This window comes from Syngnathoides biaculeatus, chromosome 4 (assembly GCF_019802595.1).
Source record: "Syngnathoides biaculeatus isolate LvHL_M chromosome 4, ASM1980259v1, whole genome shotgun sequence".
Taxonomy (NCBI): Eukaryota; Metazoa; Chordata; class Actinopteri; order Syngnathiformes; family Syngnathidae; genus Syngnathoides; species Syngnathoides biaculeatus.
In genome coordinates, this window is record NC_084643.1 from 32,651,142 (window position 1) to 32,671,898 (window position 20,757).

Here is a 20,757-nt window from a genome sequence, read left to right on the forward strand (position 1 = left end):
TTTTAAAAATTAGTTGATGGAAACCGGTGAAAATTTCGCTCTAAAATTGTAGCTAAGTAAAGCCAACAAAAACCCATTTGAAATAATTAAATTTATACTGAAAAGGAGTAGAAATTCATGGTTCGAATCTGCTTCAGGCTTCCTGTGAAGGTTTTTTGTTTACCACCCACATTCCAAAAACGTATGTGTGGTATATCTCTAATATGTGCCCTGAGATTGACTTAGCAACCAGTGCAGCGTGTGCGCCACCTCTTGGCCAAAACTAGCTATAAAATAAGCTCCATTGTTGTGGACAGTGAATGTTTTTAATTCCTAGAATTCCACCACGTCGACAGTTAACACCCTGGCACTGACGCGAGTTTAAAAAGTCACAAATAACTTGTAACATTCTTGTGCAGATGAGTGCAGCTTATAACAGGCACGAAATAAACCACTAAAACTTGCAACAAAAGCTTTTAATAATTGCCATTTTTAGCATTTTTGTCTTGTTTTCTTACAAAAATCGTTTTTCCAGACTACAATGACACTATAGACAATACATATGGTATTTCATATTCTTTGATTAGTTTAGTATTTCAATATATCTTAAATTATACATTGCTTTCAGTACATTGATTATTGTTGACCTAGCTGGTACCAGGACACCAGCACACATTTCTCCACCTCCTCCGTCTCACCCCAAATGTTCTTTTAGTCACATGAAAAAGATCCATTGGACATATCATTAATACTTGAGCTACTTAAAGTGAAACATGAAAATTGTGCTCCTGCTTGCAGCATTATAGTTTGGCAGCACATGCACAGACTGCAGCACATAGCATGTATTTTAAAACTATTTCATCCTCCTGTTTTACTTCCTCCTCCTGAAACTCGACAATTCGTAAAAGTCAAGTGATCGGGATACGGACCGCTGGATCCCAGGAAAGATGTTGCCAAGTGTCTTAATGGTTGTGTGATGAGCCCCTTAGAGGGTTTGAAGCCGACACCCCCCCCAACCACCACCATCACAACGCGCACACAGACAGACAGACAATGGTCGCAATACATTACTAGCACAGGGTTGCTTGATGATAATTTGTGTGAGAGGAGAAAAGACAGCAACTGCAAGGTATCTTTCAACTCAGAACATTGTGGGATTCAACACAAGCCCGTTTCTCCCTCACCCTTGTGAGTACCCTGCGGAGCCCCTCGTGCCACAGCAGAGTGCCATCATCATAGAACCAAGACCAGACTCACTAGAAATCTATGTAACATTAACAGGTCGTGGGTGAGGATTTGTTCTGCAGTTCAGTGCACGGTTCGGATAGTGAGCAGAATTAAGTAGAATGAGGGTGGGTACCGTCCCTTGGTAACAGCGAGGATTTGGGTGGGGAGCAAAGAGGAGCGGTTATTGCAGTTTCAGTGAAGTGGTGTGGTTGCCTGCTTGCAGGTGAGGTTTCAGTTCAAAGACTCGGGAGCGGCTCGGTTCCGTGAGGGTGCGCTCCGAAGTGTGTGCGACGGCTAGGAAGAGGACAGCTCGCTCCTCTACATGGGGAAGCCGTACGGGGGCTGGGCGGGGTAGCCTGCGGCGTTGACGGGGTAGCTATACCCTGGATACCCCGGCTGGGGAGTCACTGGAGCAGGAGACCCCGTCAGCATCAGCTGCTGGCCTGAACACACAAACACACACGTATATACACGTATACTCGTGTATTTTTATAGTTACCGTAATTACCGGCCTACAGAGCACACCTGGTTACAAGCATCACCGAGTACATTTGTAAAGGAAATACCATTTGGTACATACGCACGCCGCAGCTGCGTAAAAGCCGCAAGTGCCCATATTGAAACCCACATTGAAACACGAGATATTTACAAAGAAAGACTGTACTCAGAAAGAGTCTAATGCTAGCCCCGCGCTAAAGCTAACAGGGCCAGTAAAAAAAAAAAAAAAAAAATTACCGGTAAATATCACTGAGACACCCCAGTAACACAGCAGCAACACGGTAGCACAGTGCTAACGGTAGCGCAGCGCTAACAGGGCCGGTAAAAGTCACTACCTCGGCACATGTATTCCACCGGTCTCATTCTTACCTTTTCCACTCGAATGCCCCCCTGCGGCCGTTAGAAAAAATGCACAAATTAGCCGCATCACCGCATAAACTGCAGGGTTGGAAGCGTGTGAAAAAAGATGCGGCTTGTAGGCCGGAAATTATGGTTTATCAAATAGTGGCATTGCTCTCATACAGTGTTTTCCAACTTCTATGAATCCAAGGCACCCATTTTTACATGAGAAACATCTCAGAATACCATCTATCAAAACTGAAGAAAAAGTATGAAAATGAAATATTAATGAGCTAGTTCCAATTTAGTGAGAGTGAAATCTGGGCCTCATTAATTAGAGTCAGAGGTGAAAAAGTAAAAGACATTCTGTTGTACGAATGGCAATCAACGGTTATACAGGTTAACCCGAGCTTCTGTCACCTTATAATTGTTCATATCTTCAAGAAAGATGTATGCAACTAATAATGATTTTCAGAAAAACTACGTGCAAGTGGATAATTTTTCACAGAACATAGCTCTAATAGATGCTGCACCTCAATTTTCTTGTCTTACACTTAATTATGAAAACATCTCGCTTCAAATTGACACTTAAGAAAACTGCAAGTTAGATAACAGAACAGGGACTTGGTTCTGGAGCTTGAACGGATTCATTCTATTGAGTTTCATTTCATTGAATAAAAAAAAAAAAAATTGTTCACTTCATGAACAAAGTCTTGGAACAAATGAAGTTTGTGATTTGGATTCCACTGGAAAAATCAAACTACATCAAATAAATACCCTGTAGCCGCTAAAAGGTGAGTTACAAATTAAAAAAACAAAACACTTTTTGCCATATTTGTTAAAAACAGTCAAAAAGGGTAAAATGAGTAAATGAATTGGGGAGAGGGGTGGACCTCTTTCTGCCCACATTCTTAATTTGACTTGCAAGATACCACCGCGTCCAAGGAAAAACAATCGGAACAAGAAGATGTGACAGATGAAGTGTTCATCATTTGTCGTGGCATACTCGTAGCAGGGACCTGTTACCTTGGCCTTCAGGAGCTTTGCTGAAACTATGGTGGAATATCCACCAGAGAAAATTGAAAAAAATGCCTAGGCGTCATTTGCCAATAACTGGGCGAAAAATTAGCAAACAGAAGCAGAGCGAAGGGACCTCAGGCAGCTGAGGATTCAGAAACGATCGAGAATTTGAAAGATCTTTGCTCGACATTTTGATATTTGTTTGTTAGCAGCCGTAGCTAACTGGCTTGTTTACAGTCCAAATGCTAGCTGAGTATTCCTAATGCTCATATTGATTTGAAGCTTAATTAGCAATGTTGACAAAAGTGGCACACCTACCGAACACCATCGACTGAGGTTCTGTCACCTCCTCTTCAGTTTGCCTCTGGCTTTCAGCTGTCTCCAGTTTGTCCACCTGAGGGCGCCACAGAGCAGTATTGAGTTTGGCAGGGCCTTAACTCCAACAATATGCCTATGTAAACATAATTGACCCCTGCGTGGATGTTGCGCAATCCGGGTCACTGACCAATCAGAGGCCAGAGATCTGCATAATCTCGGACTCAAATCTCTGACAACGCTGGCTGGATGGTCCAGTTTAGCTTCTGTTGGCATTTTATCGCGTATTTCGGTTCTTTAACAATAGGTATGGTTAAGAGGTGTAGTCACGGACTTTATAATAGTGACGACAGGTATCCTGAAAGGCTAGTTGGTGGAGTACAATTCGTACCCTTTCCAAAACCGAAGACCCAGTACGAAAAATGTCTTTGATGGATAAAACTTTGAGGAAGACCGCATGATCAACTGAATCCATCAACCGGAACAGATGTTTGCACGAAGGTAAGTCCTGTATTTGATTTTCAATATATGTCTCATATAAATGAATTAGCAGTTCTTCGCTTGCATAATATAGCTACGTGTGAATGATTGACACACTTGGTCTGTGTTGAGCGATATTTTGCGATCTGACTGCACAAACGTGTCCCATTGTTCGCGGCTAATTAGCTAAGCTAAACCGGACTCGCATTCCTAAAAGCCTTCGACGTGCACCGAGACACCAAGACTGAAGGAAGGATGTTTGAGGACACTATAAAGTAGTGATTGTCGTACTCGGTCGGGACTCGCGTAGGTTTGGCACTAATTCAAGAATAATTATTGAGGGGAGCGCGTGACGTTACACAAAGGAAACGAGAGAAACAACTCGTAAATCAAGCCTTGCCTTAATTTCCTTCATACGGCGGTTCACAAACGGCTGTACAGATACACATACAGATTCTGCAACACGAAAATAGGAAAGTGTCAATGACGAATTCGTCTTTGGTTTATAATATATTATATTATGTGGCTTCTCGGTCTTCCTCTGACTCTGGAAAGATCTCGCGCTATCATCAATGGTTTCTCCGTCTATGCATGTAAATACAATTGAAATACCCCTCGCTGAAATACTTGAAGCCCTGCTGTCTGCTTTTCAACGATATTTCACTGTTGGCTAAGAATGCGAGTGAGAAATCAGCCGGTAAATCGGACAGTTTCGCTCTATTTTTTTTGCTAATCGTTTGTCTGACGGCAGCGCACGTGGCGTGGCGTCACTTCAGGAGGCGTGGTTAAGTGCCCTGTACGGAGGGGTCAATTACACAAGGCTATGGAAGCGTAAATAATAAATTGTACAAATTGCACAAGATAGAGTCCAACCACACTGCAAACTACATACATAAACACACCATTATCACGTTGACAAGCATTATCATGTTTGAAACGGCCAAATTTCTCTACCTCCACTGACATTTAATCAAATGAATATAGAGTAAAAATATAAACATGATGGGACCATATAACATTTGTAAAGAGTTTAACCTTGTACACAGTTCTGTCATTATTTTGACCTGGCGTTAGGGATGTTTCACATGTCTTGCCCTGAGGCTGATCCCTGGATCTGAATATATCATCACGCTTATTATGTCCCATATGAGAGGCAATTATCACACAAACACACTTAGCAACATCACAGTAGAGGTGTTAGAGAGGAACAGTAAAACTGTTAGGCCAGAACAGGCTAATCCTGGTCCTGAAAAACTGAAACGACGGTGTGAAGGCTTCAATTCCAAACAACAACAAAATGGAAATTAGTCCAATTATCTCCTTCCAACACGATATTTTGTGACATCACCACCGCCATATGTTGATAGTGGCTCTTTCAATGACCGACTGGGCAAGGGCATCGTATATAATGCAGTTAGTTATTGATTGATCTCATCTGCTTCAGGGTTATATGTCACAGAATACTTTCATAACTTTAGAGAGATTTATAAATTCTTAATAACCATTTGCCAAAAGGAACACATCAATACCAGAACCAGAAAATACACTACCTTCATACCCCTGCAATTGTAAAATTCTCAAATATTGGAAGCACATCACCAGCGTGACATATTGTTCACATTTTACCAGAGTTAATCCTTGGACTGAGTTTTAAGTGAGTTGGTGGAGTGTACAATCTATCCATTCATTTTCTATCGCCCTCATCCTCATTGGGGGTAGCATGTGAGCTGGAGACTAACCCATCTGATTTTGGACCAGAGGTGGCGTGCACCCTGGAATGCTCACCAGCCAGCCATCACTGCACAACCGCCGTTTTGTTGCTGAAGTGGAACAAAAGCCAACACACTTACTATCACAACTAGTTATGCCTTAGTCTGTTTACAGTCCATGCTATGTTATACATCAGAGACCGAAGGGATTAAGGGGCAGTTACAACAGGAGCAGACAGAACACAGGGGAAATATAAAAACAGGGCCAGAGACCATCACCTTCGCTGGAAATTCATCAACCTGGGGGGGAAAAAAAAAAAAACCCAAAAGAGGTGACCGCCATAGTCTACAATTTGAAGCAGTGGTGCCTTGACTTCGAGTTTTTCAAGATATGAGCCATCACGTGGGTGTCTTGCGCTGGGTGGTGGGAGTGCACCTCAAGACAAGCAACCCCGTGCCTGCGTGGGTTTTCTTCGGGCACTCAGATTTCCTCCCACATCCCAAAAACATGCAACATTAATTGGACACTCTAAATTGCCCGTAGGTGTGATTGAGAGTGCGGCTGTTCGTCTCCATGTGCCCTGCGATTTTCTGGCAACCAGTTCAGGGTGTATCTGGCCTACTGCCCGTTGACAGCTGTGATAGGCTCCAGCACTCCCTGCGACACTCGTGAGGATAAGCGGCAAAGAAAATGGATGGAGGGATATTTCATGAGTACATAACTACAAAAAAACATTACAGGAATACCTACTGCAGTTTACTGAGATAGCTTTAAAACATTATACTGCCCCTGGTGGCCTGGAGCTAGAACTGATGGTATTTCTATGTACGTATATCAATGAGGAAAGGATTTGAGATACGAGTGGTTTGAGTCACAAGGACGGTCATGGAACACAATTAGCTCGTAAATCAAGGCACCACTCTTAAATACAATGTATATTCCCAATCAATGGATGATTTCATGAGCTTTTCGGATAGATGAAGTCAATATTCCACAATCCATTTATAACTTGAAGCGACAAGTTTCTACAATTGCTTCCAAGAGAAAAAAAAAAAGCAATATGCAGTAAAAATGCAATAAAACACAGAAACATGATTCCACTTGAGAAAATACGTTAGGTCATGATTGTAAGACCAATATAAACACTTGAATTGGCACTAACCTTTGTCAGGTACTCCCTCATGACCTGGATAAAATACGGCATGGCAAAGTCCATGATGTTGTGCCTCCAGGCCAGCTCCAGCACCACATCAGGGTGCAGCAGGTCGTAGGACGCAAAGAGGCAGGCGGCAAAGCACTCTTTCTTGCCCTCCTCAAGGAACCACTGCAGAAGGGTCTCCGCAAGCTCAGCATCCTTGGACTCTGCAGCGAACAGCATTGCATCCTGTCAAAGACGGACAGACAAGTGATCAGTTTGTTACTCATCACACTACAATCGCGATGAGGCAACACTACTACTTTAAATCCCCCCCCCCCTCCCCATCATCTAACCTTGTAGAGTTTGTCTTTCTTGCAGAGTTCTACACTCTGTCTCCAGCGATTGTTGCCCTTGTACAGATAAGCGGCGATGCGTCGAAACTCAATCAGCTGGTGTTTTTCTAACCTCTGGGCGAGGCTGATTGTGTCAAAATTGTCATAGGCGTCGATGGATGCTCTCAGGCCCTGTTGAAAGAGAAGATAAATATTTTCCACAGAATAGCTGCTAATGGAATCTCGCTCATCATTTTAACTGCACACCATCTAGGATCCCCTAAATAAAGAATTACCATAATTTCCAGACGATAAGATGCAACTTTTTTCATATGCTTTCTACCCTGCGGTTAATCCGGTGATGCGGCTAATTTGTGCATTTTTTTAACGGCCACAAGGGACACTCGAGCGGAAAAGGCAATTTTTTTTTAAGCTAGCATTAGCACTGTGCTAGCGTGTTGCTGCCGCGTCTCAGCGATTTTTACTGGTATGTTTTTTTACCTGGCCCTGTTAGCGCTGCACAAGCGTTGTGCTAGCGTGTTGCTGCTGTATTACTGCCGCGTCTCTCTTTTTTTACTGGTATGTTTTTTTAACCGGCCTTGTTAGCGCTGCGCTAGCGTTAGTGCTGGGCTAGCGTGTTTTTTTTTTTTTTTTTTTTTAAACCGTCCTTGTTAGTGCTGTGCTAGCGTGTTGCTGCCAAGTCACAGGCACTGTTTGGAAAGAAAAGCTAAGGTATATTATTGAAACTTTGAAAACGCTTTCTGTGTACCGTCTTTGTAAATATGTCATGTTTCAATGTAGGCACATGCGGCTTGTGTATGTACAAAATGCTTTTTCCTTTAAAAATGTACTGGGTGAGGCTTATAATCAGGTGCTCTATAGTCTGGAAATTACGGTAGTCAAGTTGAGTCCTTAGTTTAACTAGCAGGTTCCATTCCTAAGCGAGGTAACCCACATTTTAACATCCGCAAGCACGTGACTTATGACTAGGCAGTATCAAAACCATATTTACAGTAGCTATACATATGAAAACGACCATTCCCGCTGTTCTAGTTCATTGTGCACTGTTCCTAATGGCAAAATGTCATGTAATTTGTATGGAAAAACACTTAGCCATACATATAATGCAATCAAATTAAAACAGTAAGTATGGCTGTAATTGAGCAAGTAAACAACCTCATTTTTTGCAGTTGACACTATGATGTTGTTCAAGTCAAAGTTGACAAATCAATTATATCATTAATACATTTTTAGTTGTAACCAGTTGTCCCCAGGAAATTATTTTGTTGATGCCCTTTTTTTAATGACAAATGATGCTGACAAGCAAAACAAGGGTCTTTGATGACAAAATCATGACGAGGTGTGTATGAGGTTTCAATGCCAAGTTTTAGAAAAATAAGGACTGAAAAACCTGGTAGTCCTCCTCCTCTGTCAGCAGGTTGTTGAGGGCTTCATTGACAGACTTATTGTTGTGGTTCTGGACAGACCTCAGGTACGGCTTTACTAACTTGAGCTCATTCACCTGGTAGGGGGAAAACAAAAGAAAAGTTGCAATAACAGAGAATTTTAAAAATGTATGATCTATGTCGAGTACCTTTGTGAAAAAGTTGACCGCACGATTGTGATCCAAGCGTGGAGACAGAATACTCAGCAGGTCATTGATTAGAAGAGGTTTGTAATCCAGGTAGAAAGAAAGAGATTTATAGTACAGCTCAACATTGGCCACCTACAGAAATACAAGGAATGTTAACCCAAAAGTCCAAAAAAGAAAAAGACCAACGTAGCCACGTCGCATTTTACTTTAGCAATAATGTCTTTGAAAAGGCCTTCTTTCCACGCATCAGTAGGATGAGACATCATTGTGATGACGGCGTTGTCGTACTCTTCGTATTTATCGTAAAGGAACACCAGCTCAGCCCACAAATGGGACTGTTCTGCTGCACGCAGGACCTGGTGAGCAAGAAGAGAGTGAAAGATGCTACAGTTACAATGCTGTCCTTTAAAAACAAAGTGAATTTCTATAAAGATGTGAATATTGTTTTTGAACACTTAATTGATACACCTAAATCTAAAGTAGGGTTGGGCAAATACTTCTGCTCAAGAACCGGATTTGATTTTTAAAAAAAAGATGGGCCAGGAAATTCATAGGTCTCCAAAAAAAAAAAAAAAACTTAATGGATATGAGAATCTAGTTTATTTTTAAATACTTATTTATATATTTATGATTAATTTAATTACCCTTTAAAAACCAGACCCCATGTATGCATAAGTTTATTTTACAAATATTCCCTTAACGTCCATTTTTAAAATTTGCCTTAATACACGTTTTTTTTTATTTTATTTATATACACACACACACACACATTGTGTTTGCACTGTTTTGAACTACTGTACAAATAGTTGAGTTGCAAGTGCATTTTTATTTTCTCGTTTAGAATATATTAGCCACATATTTAATTACATTATAATAAGTTACATTCTAATTGACCATTTTTAAGAACAATCACCAACAATGATTATTATAGTTCTATTTATAATTTAAATCTTCAATGGGTCAATTCGCCCACACTTAATCTGAAAATACCCTATCCTAAAACCTGTCAGAGAGGTTGCTCTATACTAAAGTAATATTTTACTTTTAGCTGTTTTCACTGATTCAGTACAATACATCATTGTATCGTATTGTTTGTAATACGTTGATTTTCTCAAGTAGTTAGTTGAGGTCTGAAATATTAGGAATGCTTTTCAGGATGGTGCACAGAAGCGTCTAACTACAATGTTACACAATAACATTGATAGAAGCGTTATGAATCGAAACTGAGCAATTTTTTTTCCTGATACAGTTACAGTACTGGGGGGGCCCCGTAGCTCAGTGGTTAGTGCACTGGTTTGGTAAACCAGGGGTTGTGGGTTCGTATCCCACTGGGGCCTCCACTCCCTGAGGAGGGTTGCGTCAGGAAGGGCACCCGGCGTAAAAATTGTGCCAAACGTATATATGCATTCATCTGAGATGACACGCTGTGGCAACCCCGAAAGGGACAAGCCGAAAGAAACACACATACAGTTACAGTACTGGATCTCATTTCAATCTAACTAATGAACAATCGGTTGTGCATCCAAGAATAAAGATTCAGTATACTTGGTTGTGGTGATGTTCCCACCTTTGGAATGTTGACTCTGGACCAGAAGAGCTCCAAGTGCTCTCTCATCTTCTCCGGCTTGAACTTTGAATAAAGAATGGCGAGCTCGGTGAACATGCCCATGTGCGCCCGCTCCAGGCCCAGAGCCGCCTCCAGCAGCGCAATCAGCTCTTCAAAGTAGCCGCGGTCCTGGTAGTAGCTGATCAGGTCCTCCAGCTCATCGGCGTGGATGACAATGTGGAGGCCACAGATTTGCGCCAGACGGAATTCCTCGCCATCCACGCATGAGAAACAAACCTGGTGCAAAGATGGAGGACGGGAAGGGAAGGTCCATTACACCAAACAGGACACACAGGGAATGGGGGAAGAAAGAGTTTCCTTCTTGGTGTGCCAGTTACCTCCTTCCAAGTGCGTGTGCTATTGGCTTTCCTGGCGCTGTCCACAGCAGACTGATACTCCCCGAGGTGAACTAGTGTGGATGCCAGCCGGGCAAAGTTTGACACGTTGTTGTACAAGAGCTTAGCGGCCTCGTACATTCCCTCCTCGTAACATCTGTCTCCCACCTGCGGAGGGATATAAAAGCCGGATGCACTAGTTATTACAGTGTAAGTGCATCGTTGTTCAGCAACTTAAGTGCTACCTTACCTGCTGTATGTGAGCGTTGTTGGGCCCGCTGACAAATTCCTCCAATTCAGCCAAACGGTTTGTTTTAGCCAAAGCAAAGATCAGCTCCGTCTCCACGAAGGATTCCCGCGCTTTTTTCCGAGCCATTTGGAGGAATTTGACCAAATCTTCCCAGTTGTCTGCAAAACAACGCCTTCGTTACAGATCAGTGCTTCTCAACACGTGCTAAAGAGTTGAAAAATTGCACTGGAAATCAGTGGCTTACTATTTTTGCTGGCCGCATTGACCACCTCCATGTACGCCGAGGGGTCCACTGCTTTAATATACGAGTCAATGGCCTCCTTGACCAGGTCTCGTTGCAGCTGAGCCCGGGCTAACTGGCTCCATACTGCGGGCTCATTGCATCTTTCAGCAAATTCATAGGCCCGATCCAAGTTTCCTATATGTTCTATTAATACCTAATACCAAATACAGGAGTGAAAAGGGTAGTAGTAAGAATAACCAAAATGCGTACATACACACACAGAACAGAAAATGAACGGAAAGTTTAAAAAAATATATATATATATTTAAATGGCCATGGCTGTATAAAAGAAGCAGAGATGATGTAGTTGTTCATAAAGCAATTAGATTAATGCACAATTTATGCTTCGGGAAGTGGACCAATTATTTAACTAGTAAAAACAATGAGACATCACTCTCTCCTACTCGCAAATAGAAGGCAAATCGATGTCCTCAAACCTCATCAAGAATAGGAAATCTGTCATTGGACAAATGACTGCTTGCATTGTAAATGTCAAACAATAATAATTTTGGATAATGCTGATTATAGGAGATATCAAACTTGATCACAATAATTTTTTTTAATGGAAAGCAATATGATTACTTTATTTAACAAAGGCTGAAATCATCCTAATAAGTCAAAATGTCCCCTTCATGATGGATAAAATTCGGTTGGTACCAGCGAAATAATGCAATGTAATGCAAGAGTAAGTATAACATGTCATGTTTTTTTTAATTATAAAAAAAAGAATAAATGCTTTTTTTTTTTTTTTTTTTAATTATGACAAGTGCAAGTGCATTTGCAATAGATCTCTTTACCTGTATGGCTGACGTATTGACATCAAACTTCTTAAATATGGCAAAAGCCTCCTCAAAGAGCTCATTGCTGATGGCAATATTAGCAATGTCTGGTGCATCGTAGTTGTCCAGCCTATTCACATACTCCATTACACGCGTACGATCCGCCTTGATGGCAGTCAGAATCAGCAGGTTCTGAAGGTTTCTGTGGAAAGGCACAATTTTTTTTTTGTAGAATAAATAATGATGCTTAACTGATTAAAACGTGGCACTATGTTATTTGAACCTGTGTTCACTGAAAACAGAGTTGTCAAGCACGATCTTCTCCAGGAGTTCAATCAACTCGTTGGGCAGGTCAGCAGTCATGAATGCCTTGACCGTCACTGACACCTCCTCTGGATCTTGGGTCTCTGACAACGCAGTTTGTACCACCTGAAACGAACAAAGCAAAAACCCAATTATAACGTTACGTCAATAAAGTTAACAATGACAACCTGCACAACTTGAGGTGAGTGATAGAAAATGACCTGATCAATGAGGGGCCTCCTGTAGGGATTGTTCTCTTCCAACACGTTGGCCCAAAGTTCCGGGTCTTTCCGTCGCACCAAATATCGAGCCTCGCTTTTAAATAAGGAGTTTTCATTGCAGACCTACAAAAGCCGTACAGTTTTTTGACATTTTATATATTAAATGCATTGATTTGCCTATTAAGAGACTTATCAAATTGAGTTTAAGCACATTCCGTTATACAAATGAATGTTCCTAATATTTTGATCCACTCCAATTATGTGTGTAGCAACTTTATTTGAGGTTCTTACTTTGATGAGGTCCATGTCACACTGCCCTCTCTCATAAGCCACGCAGGCAAGATGGGGGTCCCTCTTCTCACAGTACCGCCCCACCACAGCGCTGTCGTAGAAGGTGTTCTCTTTCAGGAAACGTTCAGGTGTGTTGTTGCTGTCGATGTAAATCTTGGCCAGAGCGTTGTGGGTGGCTGGCTCCTCGCAGCCTTCGTGGATACGTGACTCCAACCATGGCAGGAGTAGTTTTAACCTAGATAGATGGGGTGGAGGGGGACACTCATTAAATGTACCTCAGGGAGGCAGTGTTGTGACTTGTGTCATACATTCTTTGCAGGGTTGTAGGCAAACTTCATTTTACTTTTACTACCCATCCATCCATTTTCTTTGCCGCTTATCCTCATGAGGGTCACAGGGAGCGGTGGAGCCTATCCCAGATGTCAACAGGCAGAAGGCAGGGTACACCCTGAACTGGTTGCCAGCCAATCACAGGCAACATGGAGACAAACAGCCGCACTCACAATCACACCTCGGGCCAATTTAGAGTGTCCAATTAATGTTGCATGTTTTTTTGGATGTGGGAGGAAACCGGAGTTCCTGGAGAAAACTCACGCAGGCACGGGGAGAACATGCAAACGCCACACAGGCGGGGCCGGGATCGAACCCGGGTCCTCCGAACTGTGAGGCCAACGCTTTGCCATTTGAACCACTGTGCAGCCTTCTACTATCCAACATGAATAAAAACAAAGAAAACTACTTTGGCTGCTTCTTACCTGTTTCTTTTCTCCACCTCCTCCACAAGCTCATCAGTGGAAAACTGCCCTCTGACCACCATAATCAAATTCTTAATGACATCTTCTGCACAGTCCACATCCAATAGGCCACCTATCACCACTGGTAATCGACTAGGGTTAACCTGAAAAAAAACATAACTTGAGTTGTATTAACGGGAAGGACATGAAAAAAAAATTACCGTAATTTCCGGTCTATAGGCCGTGACTTTTTTCACACGCTTTCAACCCTGCGGTTTATGCAGTGATGCGGCTAATTTGTGCATTCAATTTTTGTAACGCCCGCAAAGGGGCACTTGAGCGGAAAAGGTAAAAATGAAACCGGTAGAAAACATGTGCAGAAGAAGTGACTTTTACCGGCCGTGTTAGCGCTGCGCTAGCATTAGCGCTGTGCTAGAGTGTTGCTGCTGTGTTACTGCCGTGTCTCGGTGATATTCACTGATAAGTTGTATTTTAACCGGCCCTGTTAGCGTTAAACTCTGTGTACCATCTTTCTTTGTAAATATCTCGTGTTTCAATGTGGGCACTTGCGACTTTTACACCGCTGTGGTGTATGTATGTACCAAATGGTATTTCCTTTACAAATGTACTCGGTGAGGCTTGTAACCAGGTGGGCTCTGTTGGCCGGGAATTACGGTTCATGCAGGAAATTCTCATTTATAGATAATCAAAATGTTACCCATAAAGCATTTTCAAATAGTTCATGACATGACAGTACTGAACATAGAAAATCGACTGCCAAATGCAGGCTGGAAATAACAGTGACTTACTTTCTGTACATAGATTTCAATGTATTTCTGCAGAGTATTTCGGTAGAGGTAGAGTACCAGGTCGTGGACAAAGTCAAATCGGTCACAAACAATAATGAGAGGAAGCTGGTCTGTCAACTTGGCTTCCTAGCATGGGAAGAAAGTGTTTCTTTGTGAATAAAACATCATACATTTATTGAGTCATAATGGAATAAAATGATGTTGGGAATGTTTCACCTTGAGAAAATTTTTAACTCTCTCTGGGTCATAACAGTTGCTCTCTCTGCAGATCCTCTCAACCTCTTTGATCTGTCCAGTCTTGCAGGCTGCCTGGATGTACTTGAAGTGAACGTCAGGTTCCTGACTGAAATTCACAATCGAGCCGAGGAAGTAAAACAAACCTTGAATAGGAGGAGGAGGAGAGGAAGTAATGACCTTGTCAGCACTGGCTATCGAACAGACACACACACACTTGGTGTTTTGGACACTTACCCTCGTAACTCTTGAAGGACTCAAAGAGCTCCACGAGTGCCTGAGTTCCCAGCTGCTCGTGATACTTTGACGCTACCTGCACACAGAGCTGCAGGTTCTGTCTGATGTTAGCCGACAGCATGGCTCTTAAACACTCCAACGAGTCCTCAACTGACAAAGAGCCAAAGAAGTTCAGCAGCCACTTTAAGGAAAGTCAGGGAAAACAGGAGATGGTTAAACACCTGGAAAGGAAGACTTTCACACATCTATAAAAAGTAACAAAAAACGATGACACTCCAGCTCAAATAATACCTCAGGGTTGAGCAGGTGTGTGTGCACCACAGCTCGCTTGATATCATAAAGGTCAGTGTAGTGTTCGAGGGCTCTCTGCAGAAGGCCCGCCTTCTCACACAGCTGAGCAACATGGCCACGATCGTAATGTGTGAACATCTGGTTCCCCAGGATTGCATCTGCCACCTAATAGGTTGTCGCACTGTCAAACAAACAACCAACCAAACCTCAAAGGATCCATTTTCTATGTGAATGTTGACCTGTGGCGCATGTATAAGGTTCATCTCAAGCAGACGTGTCTGCAAATGTCCTTCAGCTGGGCGGTTGTTCTTTAAAGCATCCAACAGGAAGGAAGTGCACTGCTGGATTAGGCTGCCTTCCATGAAAACATCCACAATCTACAAACCAACAATCAAAACGCAAAGAGGTTGGTTGGAAAGCAGATGCCACCCACCAATGTTAGGAGATGTAGACCAATATTAATATCACTGAATAAATTGAATCCCTTCACTCTTACGCGACACATCGTTATCATGGAAGTTTCTAGTAGTACTATTTTGAACTAATAATAATTTAACCGGCCCTGTTAGCGCTGCAATAGCATGTTGCTGCCGTGTCTCAGTGACTTTTACCGGTAAGTTTTTTTTTTCCCCCACCGGCCCTGTTAGCGCTATACTAGCGTGTTGCTGCCGCATCTCAGTGATTTTTACCGGTATTTATTTATTTATTTATTTTCCTCAAACCGGCCCTGTTAGTGCCGTGCTAGTGCCATGCTAGCATGTTTCTGCTGTGTTACTGTCGCGTTTCAGTGATTTAGGTATGTTGTTTTTTTTGTTTTTAACCAGCTCTGTTTGTGCTGTGCTACTGTGTTGCCTCTGTGTAGCTGCCGTGGCTGTTTTTTTTATTATTATTATTATTATTTATTTTTTTTAAACCAGCCCTGTTCGTTCTACCGCGTTGCTGCTATGTTAAGCTAAGCTAATAAAACTTTCAAAACTCTGTGTACTGTCTTTCTTTGTAAATATCTCGTGTTTCAATGTGGACACTTGCGGCTTTTACACGGCTGCGGCCTATGTATGTACCAAATGGTATTTCGTTTACAAATGTACTGGGTAAGGCATATAATCCAGTGCGCTCTGTAGACGGGAAATTACGGTATGTTAAAAGCATAGTGTACCACTTTAGCACTTGTTCTGATGTTATATTTACACACTAAGGCAGATACAATGTAATCAACGAGCAGTATTGCGAGTGGTTTGTAGACTTGAAATCTCTATACCAGAGGCCAAATTTATACTGTCTACCACATATAGAACGTGCTGCTTTTAGAAACCACGACATCTTGAGAGAACCACCAGAAATCAATTAGGTGGGGAAGTCTGGAACAAAGCAAAGTGGTGGCGTGACTTGAAAGAGGAGGATAAGGTTTACTGAGTCATTGAATTCCTGGCATTGCTGCCACATCTGGAATAACACATATGGCGGCTCCCAAACGGACTACTTTATATGTTTGCATGTGGGTTAGGGTGTGAGGGTAACAGTGCAGATGTGTTTACACACACAAAAAAGAGGCAGGGCTATTTGCATGGGTGATGATATCGGTTACCTGGTTGATGTTGGCGAGTGGCTCCTCGTCCTGGACCAGCATCTGAGCAAATTGCAGTCCCTGGTCTGGGTTGACACGCATTACATTTCTCAGCAAAAACACCCAATCCGGGGTGTAACCAACCTGTGGAGGTTCATTTTACAGTTGATATATTGAATGAAAACAGAGAATACTCCCTTGTATTGAATACCATTAGATGTGGTGTACCTAATGAAATTACAGCTAATAGATGCAGTTAATTTGTTACCTTTTTGGCATACAGGACTATCTTCTGGAACTGGCCGGTCTCTGCAAAGCACTGAATGACCTTGCTGGGGACGTTAGCTCTGAGGTACACACTAAGAGCAAGGGTCGGGTCAGAAGCCTTCACCAGATCCCCCAGCTCCTCTGAGCACTCCAGCTATAATACAGAAATGTATCAGTCAAGCCAAGCCACTACAAACAACCACAGCATCTCCACTTGCTTGACAATATACAGAAAAGAAGCGATGCCAATATATTTGGACTTACAACCACCCTTATGTAATTTAAGGCATACCTTGTCCTCCTTCAGCCACTTCTCCAGCAGTTGCTTGCGGCCCTGCTGCAGGACAGGCCTGCATAATTCCAGGGATTCGAATTTGTTGAGCTGACCCTGGTCCAACAGAATACCAAAGTACTGCAACAGTGGAGATGCCTGACCTGGTTGGGCTGGGACACTCTGAAACTTACGGATGGTCTCAGCCGTCCGCAGAACACCCTGAGTCAGGCGCAGAAGAATTGGGGAGGTGTCGTGGGAAGGAGAGAAGGGGAAAAAAGGAAGAGACTTAAATTTAAATCCCATAAACTGGATGCAATGTTTCTCAACCTCTTTTGAGCTAAAGTACCTATTTTACATCAGAAAAATGTCAGGGCACACACCTAAAATGTCTTACACAAACTATGGATAGTACAAATGATGCTATCTCAATTACCTCACAAATATACTGTAGAAATCTGGGCCTGTGTAATTGAAAACAAGCTAGCATACTCACAGGAAGCCATAAATATGTAGCATGAATGACAGTCGAATTAACGGGATTATGGTACTTTTTGCCATCTCATGAAAAAGTAATGATATTACTTGTCGCTATATGTGACTGCTATATTTGGCAATTATCAGATATATTTTTTAAATAAATACAATAATATAATCACTTGCAATTTCTTGAAATTTAATAGCGGTAATACTATAACTATGATAATTTCTCCTCAGTGGAACCAAAATCGCCTTATTCAAAGTAGACAGCTCTACTCTTACATTTGTCCAGTCTTCAGTCTCTCATTCCCTTCAGGTTAAAAGTCTGGGTGTCATCCTCGACAGCTCTCTCTCATTCCACTCCTATTTGAATAACAATACCCAGCCTTCTTACTTTCACCTTTGCAATATCAACCAACGCCATCCTTACTTCACCCCCCACACTACTGCTATTCTTGTCTCCCACAGTCTCATCACTTCCCACGTTGGCTATAAGTTTGTCTTCTTTTTGATCTTCCTCAAAAACCTCTCAGTAAAATGAGCCTGGTTCAAAACTCTGCAGCCTGCCTGATTACCAAAGCACATCATCCCAATCTTACAGCAACTTCACTGGCTACCCATTACACCCAAAGTTCAATTCAAAATTCTTTTACATATTGATGAGGCTGGAAATCCATAAGCTTGGTTCTTTTTATATCTGTTCGACATTCTCCTTGTCATCATTTCCATCCACTTCCTCAGATTCTCCTCCTCCCTTCAACTTACAGCGATGCCCCTTTTTCCACTTCAAACAATTTTAGCTGATTTTAGTAATTTCTGCCACCTGCTATCAATAACATCCTCTTTTCCCAAAAAAAAAAGACACACCCCACCTAAAGATGACTGGCGACTTCCCAAAGCTCATTCTACTGACATTTATATTGAGTCATTTATTATCTCTGTATGTATGCATTTATGTTAATGAGACATTACATAATTTTAATTCTTTGTTGTACACTGTGTATCTTTGGTAGAACATATCTGGAAAAAAAATGTAAAAGAAGCCGTTTTTGTTTTTTTTCCTTTCTGAAATTCTCGACTAACCTTGGGTGCCGACGCGGCAACCTTCGCCGCCTCTGAATAACTTCCCTGGGCAAAAACCGCGTTAAACTTTCTGGCAAAAAGCTCCTCGGCACCAGCGAGGTTGGACCTCACGGCCATCCTTAAAGCCAGGTCTGGATTCTGGAGGACGTTCGTTGCGTAGTTCACAATGTTTTCTTCTTCAACACTGACTGACAACACCTAGAAGGAAATAATGGAAACACTGCAGCCTTAAGCTGGATGATCACATATGTTTTCTGAGTACAAGCTTGTTTCGTTTCACCTGTCCCTTCTTGTTGACTCCGATGATTCCGGAGCTGGCTTCATGAGGCGACGTGACAAAGATGGTCTCAGCACTGATTCTGTTCATGTAGATGCACACTCCTGACTCCAGGTCGTACAGATGAATGTAACCGTACTTGGTAATTAAATATATGACACCGTGTTTACTTCCGATCTGCAGGCGACACAGAAAGGTAAACCAATGAACATTATCAGGTCACCCTACCTGTACACTCATAATTGCAGGGGCCCTTGACATACCTGCATGGCTACAGGAAAGTCTGTCTGGGCCTCTGGAGGGAAAAACACATCGACTGCTTTCTTTGCAAATGGCTGGTTTCCTGCAGCTGGTTGACCCACTTCAATGATGTGCAGCTGGATGAATTTTCAAAACATTAAACACCACAATTGCACAAAAATAAAAAAGCACAGTAAAGAAAATGTGCTTCCACATAAACAGTGCCATGTTTATATGCTGCGAAATAATGTTACATAACAAAAACGTCTTTGTCCGACGTTCAGAGGTCCTCACCTTTCCACCTGCCTGTGAGCGCACAGCAAAGCAGAAGAGGGTGGACGGACTAGCGTTCCCCTCCACTTTAAACTCCCCAAATGCAGCAGCGTGACCTTCTATTGGCTGCGACACTTTTCTTTCCACCGAATACAGCTGCATTGCCCCAACCACACGGTTTTGCTAAAACAGGAAGCGGGGGAGAAAAAAAAATTTAACCAAATGCGGAAAATTGTTGAATCTCCACTTATTGCCCTTTCAAATACCAGGATTGCCTTGACTTACGAGTTTAATTTGTTCCGTGACCAAGCTTGTAACCCAAAACATTCATATTTCAATTCATCTTTCCTCACTGAAATGAATGTTTCATTGCATTGGTAGTACCTGCGCAGAAATCCCTATCAGCAGCAGCCACTTCTGTTGTTCGTCAGTTCTGTAGTTAATGATCTGACATCCTGCCAGACTGGCGTGCCGATCGAATACTTTGTTTGGTTGGGAATCCCCCTCCATGCTCCAGTGATAGACAGCCGTGTCCGTCACTAAGGCGACCGTATTTACCGAGATCCACTTCCAAAACATGACCTCCTCAGTCATAGAGTGAGCCTTCATCTTGCTTTTCATCTCAATGTTAAAGATCTGCAGCGTCTTTGCAGCTGTGGCAAAAACAGTAAATTGTGTTAATAACCAGGCACCAAATCAGAAATGGATGTCATTTCCAAGCAAAACAGGTGCGTGTTTGTATTCTATCGGAATACCTTTTGATATGAATTACTTTTGTGTGAGGATTTAAAGGTTTGTTTTTAAAAACTCAAACTAAAAACTGGAAACAGACATTTCTAACGAAGTTGGGAAGTTGTGTTAAAAGCAGAACATGATGATTTGCAAATGATGTTCAACCTATATTTAATTGAAAAACAAGACATTTAATGTTCAAACTGATACTTTGCTTTTAGCAAATAATCATGAACTTGGAATTTTACGGCTGCAACACATTCCGAAAAATGTGTGACGGGGGTCATGTTTACCGCTGTGTTACATCACCTTTTCTTTAAATAACATTAAAAAAAAAACTTTGGGAACTGAGGACACTTGATGTTGAAGCTTGGAAGTGGACTTCTTTCCCATTCTTGGTTGATGTACAGCTTCAGCTGATCAACAGTCCGGGGTCTCCATTGTCGTATTTTACGTTTCATTATGCGCCACACATTTTCAAATGGGAAACAGGTCTTGACTGGAGGCAGGCCAGTCTAGCACCTGGACTCTACACTCTTTTACTACGAAGCGACGCGGTTGTTAA

The 20,757-nt window shown here is 42.2% G+C and overlaps 1 protein-coding gene across 1 annotated transcript in view; it reads right to left on the bottom strand.

Annotated features, from left to right (window-relative positions):
* Window positions 1-450: 450 nt before the first annotated feature.
* cltcl1 (clathrin, heavy chain-like 1) overlaps window positions 451-20,757 on the bottom strand; it is a 35,161-nt gene continuing 14,854 nt past the window's right edge. Inside the window, exons 3-31 of the mRNA XM_061816134.1 lie at window positions 19,845-20,113; window positions 19,482-19,643; window positions 19,211-19,324; window positions 18,951-19,124; window positions 18,671-18,868; window positions 17,129-17,329; window positions 16,838-16,990; window positions 16,591-16,713; window positions 15,245-15,382; window positions 15,006-15,170; window positions 14,715-14,895; window positions 14,460-14,623; window positions 14,244-14,369; window positions 13,456-13,598; window positions 12,701-12,935; window positions 12,410-12,532; window positions 12,169-12,314; window positions 11,904-12,087; window positions 11,068-11,260; window positions 10,824-10,981; window positions 10,577-10,741; window positions 10,200-10,475; window positions 8,839-8,988; window positions 8,633-8,764; window positions 8,450-8,560; window positions 7,060-7,230; window positions 6,731-6,952; window positions 3,382-3,457; window positions 451-1,649 (exon numbers count right to left, since the gene is read on the bottom strand). Coding sequence (XP_061672118.1) covers window positions 1,525-1,649; window positions 3,382-3,457; window positions 6,731-6,952; window positions 7,060-7,230; window positions 8,450-8,560; window positions 8,633-8,764; window positions 8,839-8,988; window positions 10,200-10,475; window positions 10,577-10,741; window positions 10,824-10,981; window positions 11,068-11,260; window positions 11,904-12,087; window positions 12,169-12,314; window positions 12,410-12,532; window positions 12,701-12,935; window positions 13,456-13,598; window positions 14,244-14,369; window positions 14,460-14,623; window positions 14,715-14,895; window positions 15,006-15,170; window positions 15,245-15,382; window positions 16,591-16,713; window positions 16,838-16,990; window positions 17,129-17,329; window positions 18,671-18,868; window positions 18,951-19,124; window positions 19,211-19,324; window positions 19,482-19,643; window positions 19,845-20,113 — 4,778 coding nt within the window. The 3' untranslated portion in view covers window positions 451-1,524. The remainder of the gene's footprint in view (window positions 1,650-3,381; window positions 3,458-6,730; window positions 6,953-7,059; window positions 7,231-8,449; window positions 8,561-8,632; window positions 8,765-8,838; window positions 8,989-10,199; window positions 10,476-10,576; window positions 10,742-10,823; window positions 10,982-11,067; window positions 11,261-11,903; window positions 12,088-12,168; window positions 12,315-12,409; window positions 12,533-12,700; window positions 12,936-13,455; window positions 13,599-14,243; window positions 14,370-14,459; window positions 14,624-14,714; window positions 14,896-15,005; window positions 15,171-15,244; window positions 15,383-16,590; window positions 16,714-16,837; window positions 16,991-17,128; window positions 17,330-18,670; window positions 18,869-18,950; window positions 19,125-19,210; window positions 19,325-19,481; window positions 19,644-19,844; window positions 20,114-20,757) is intronic.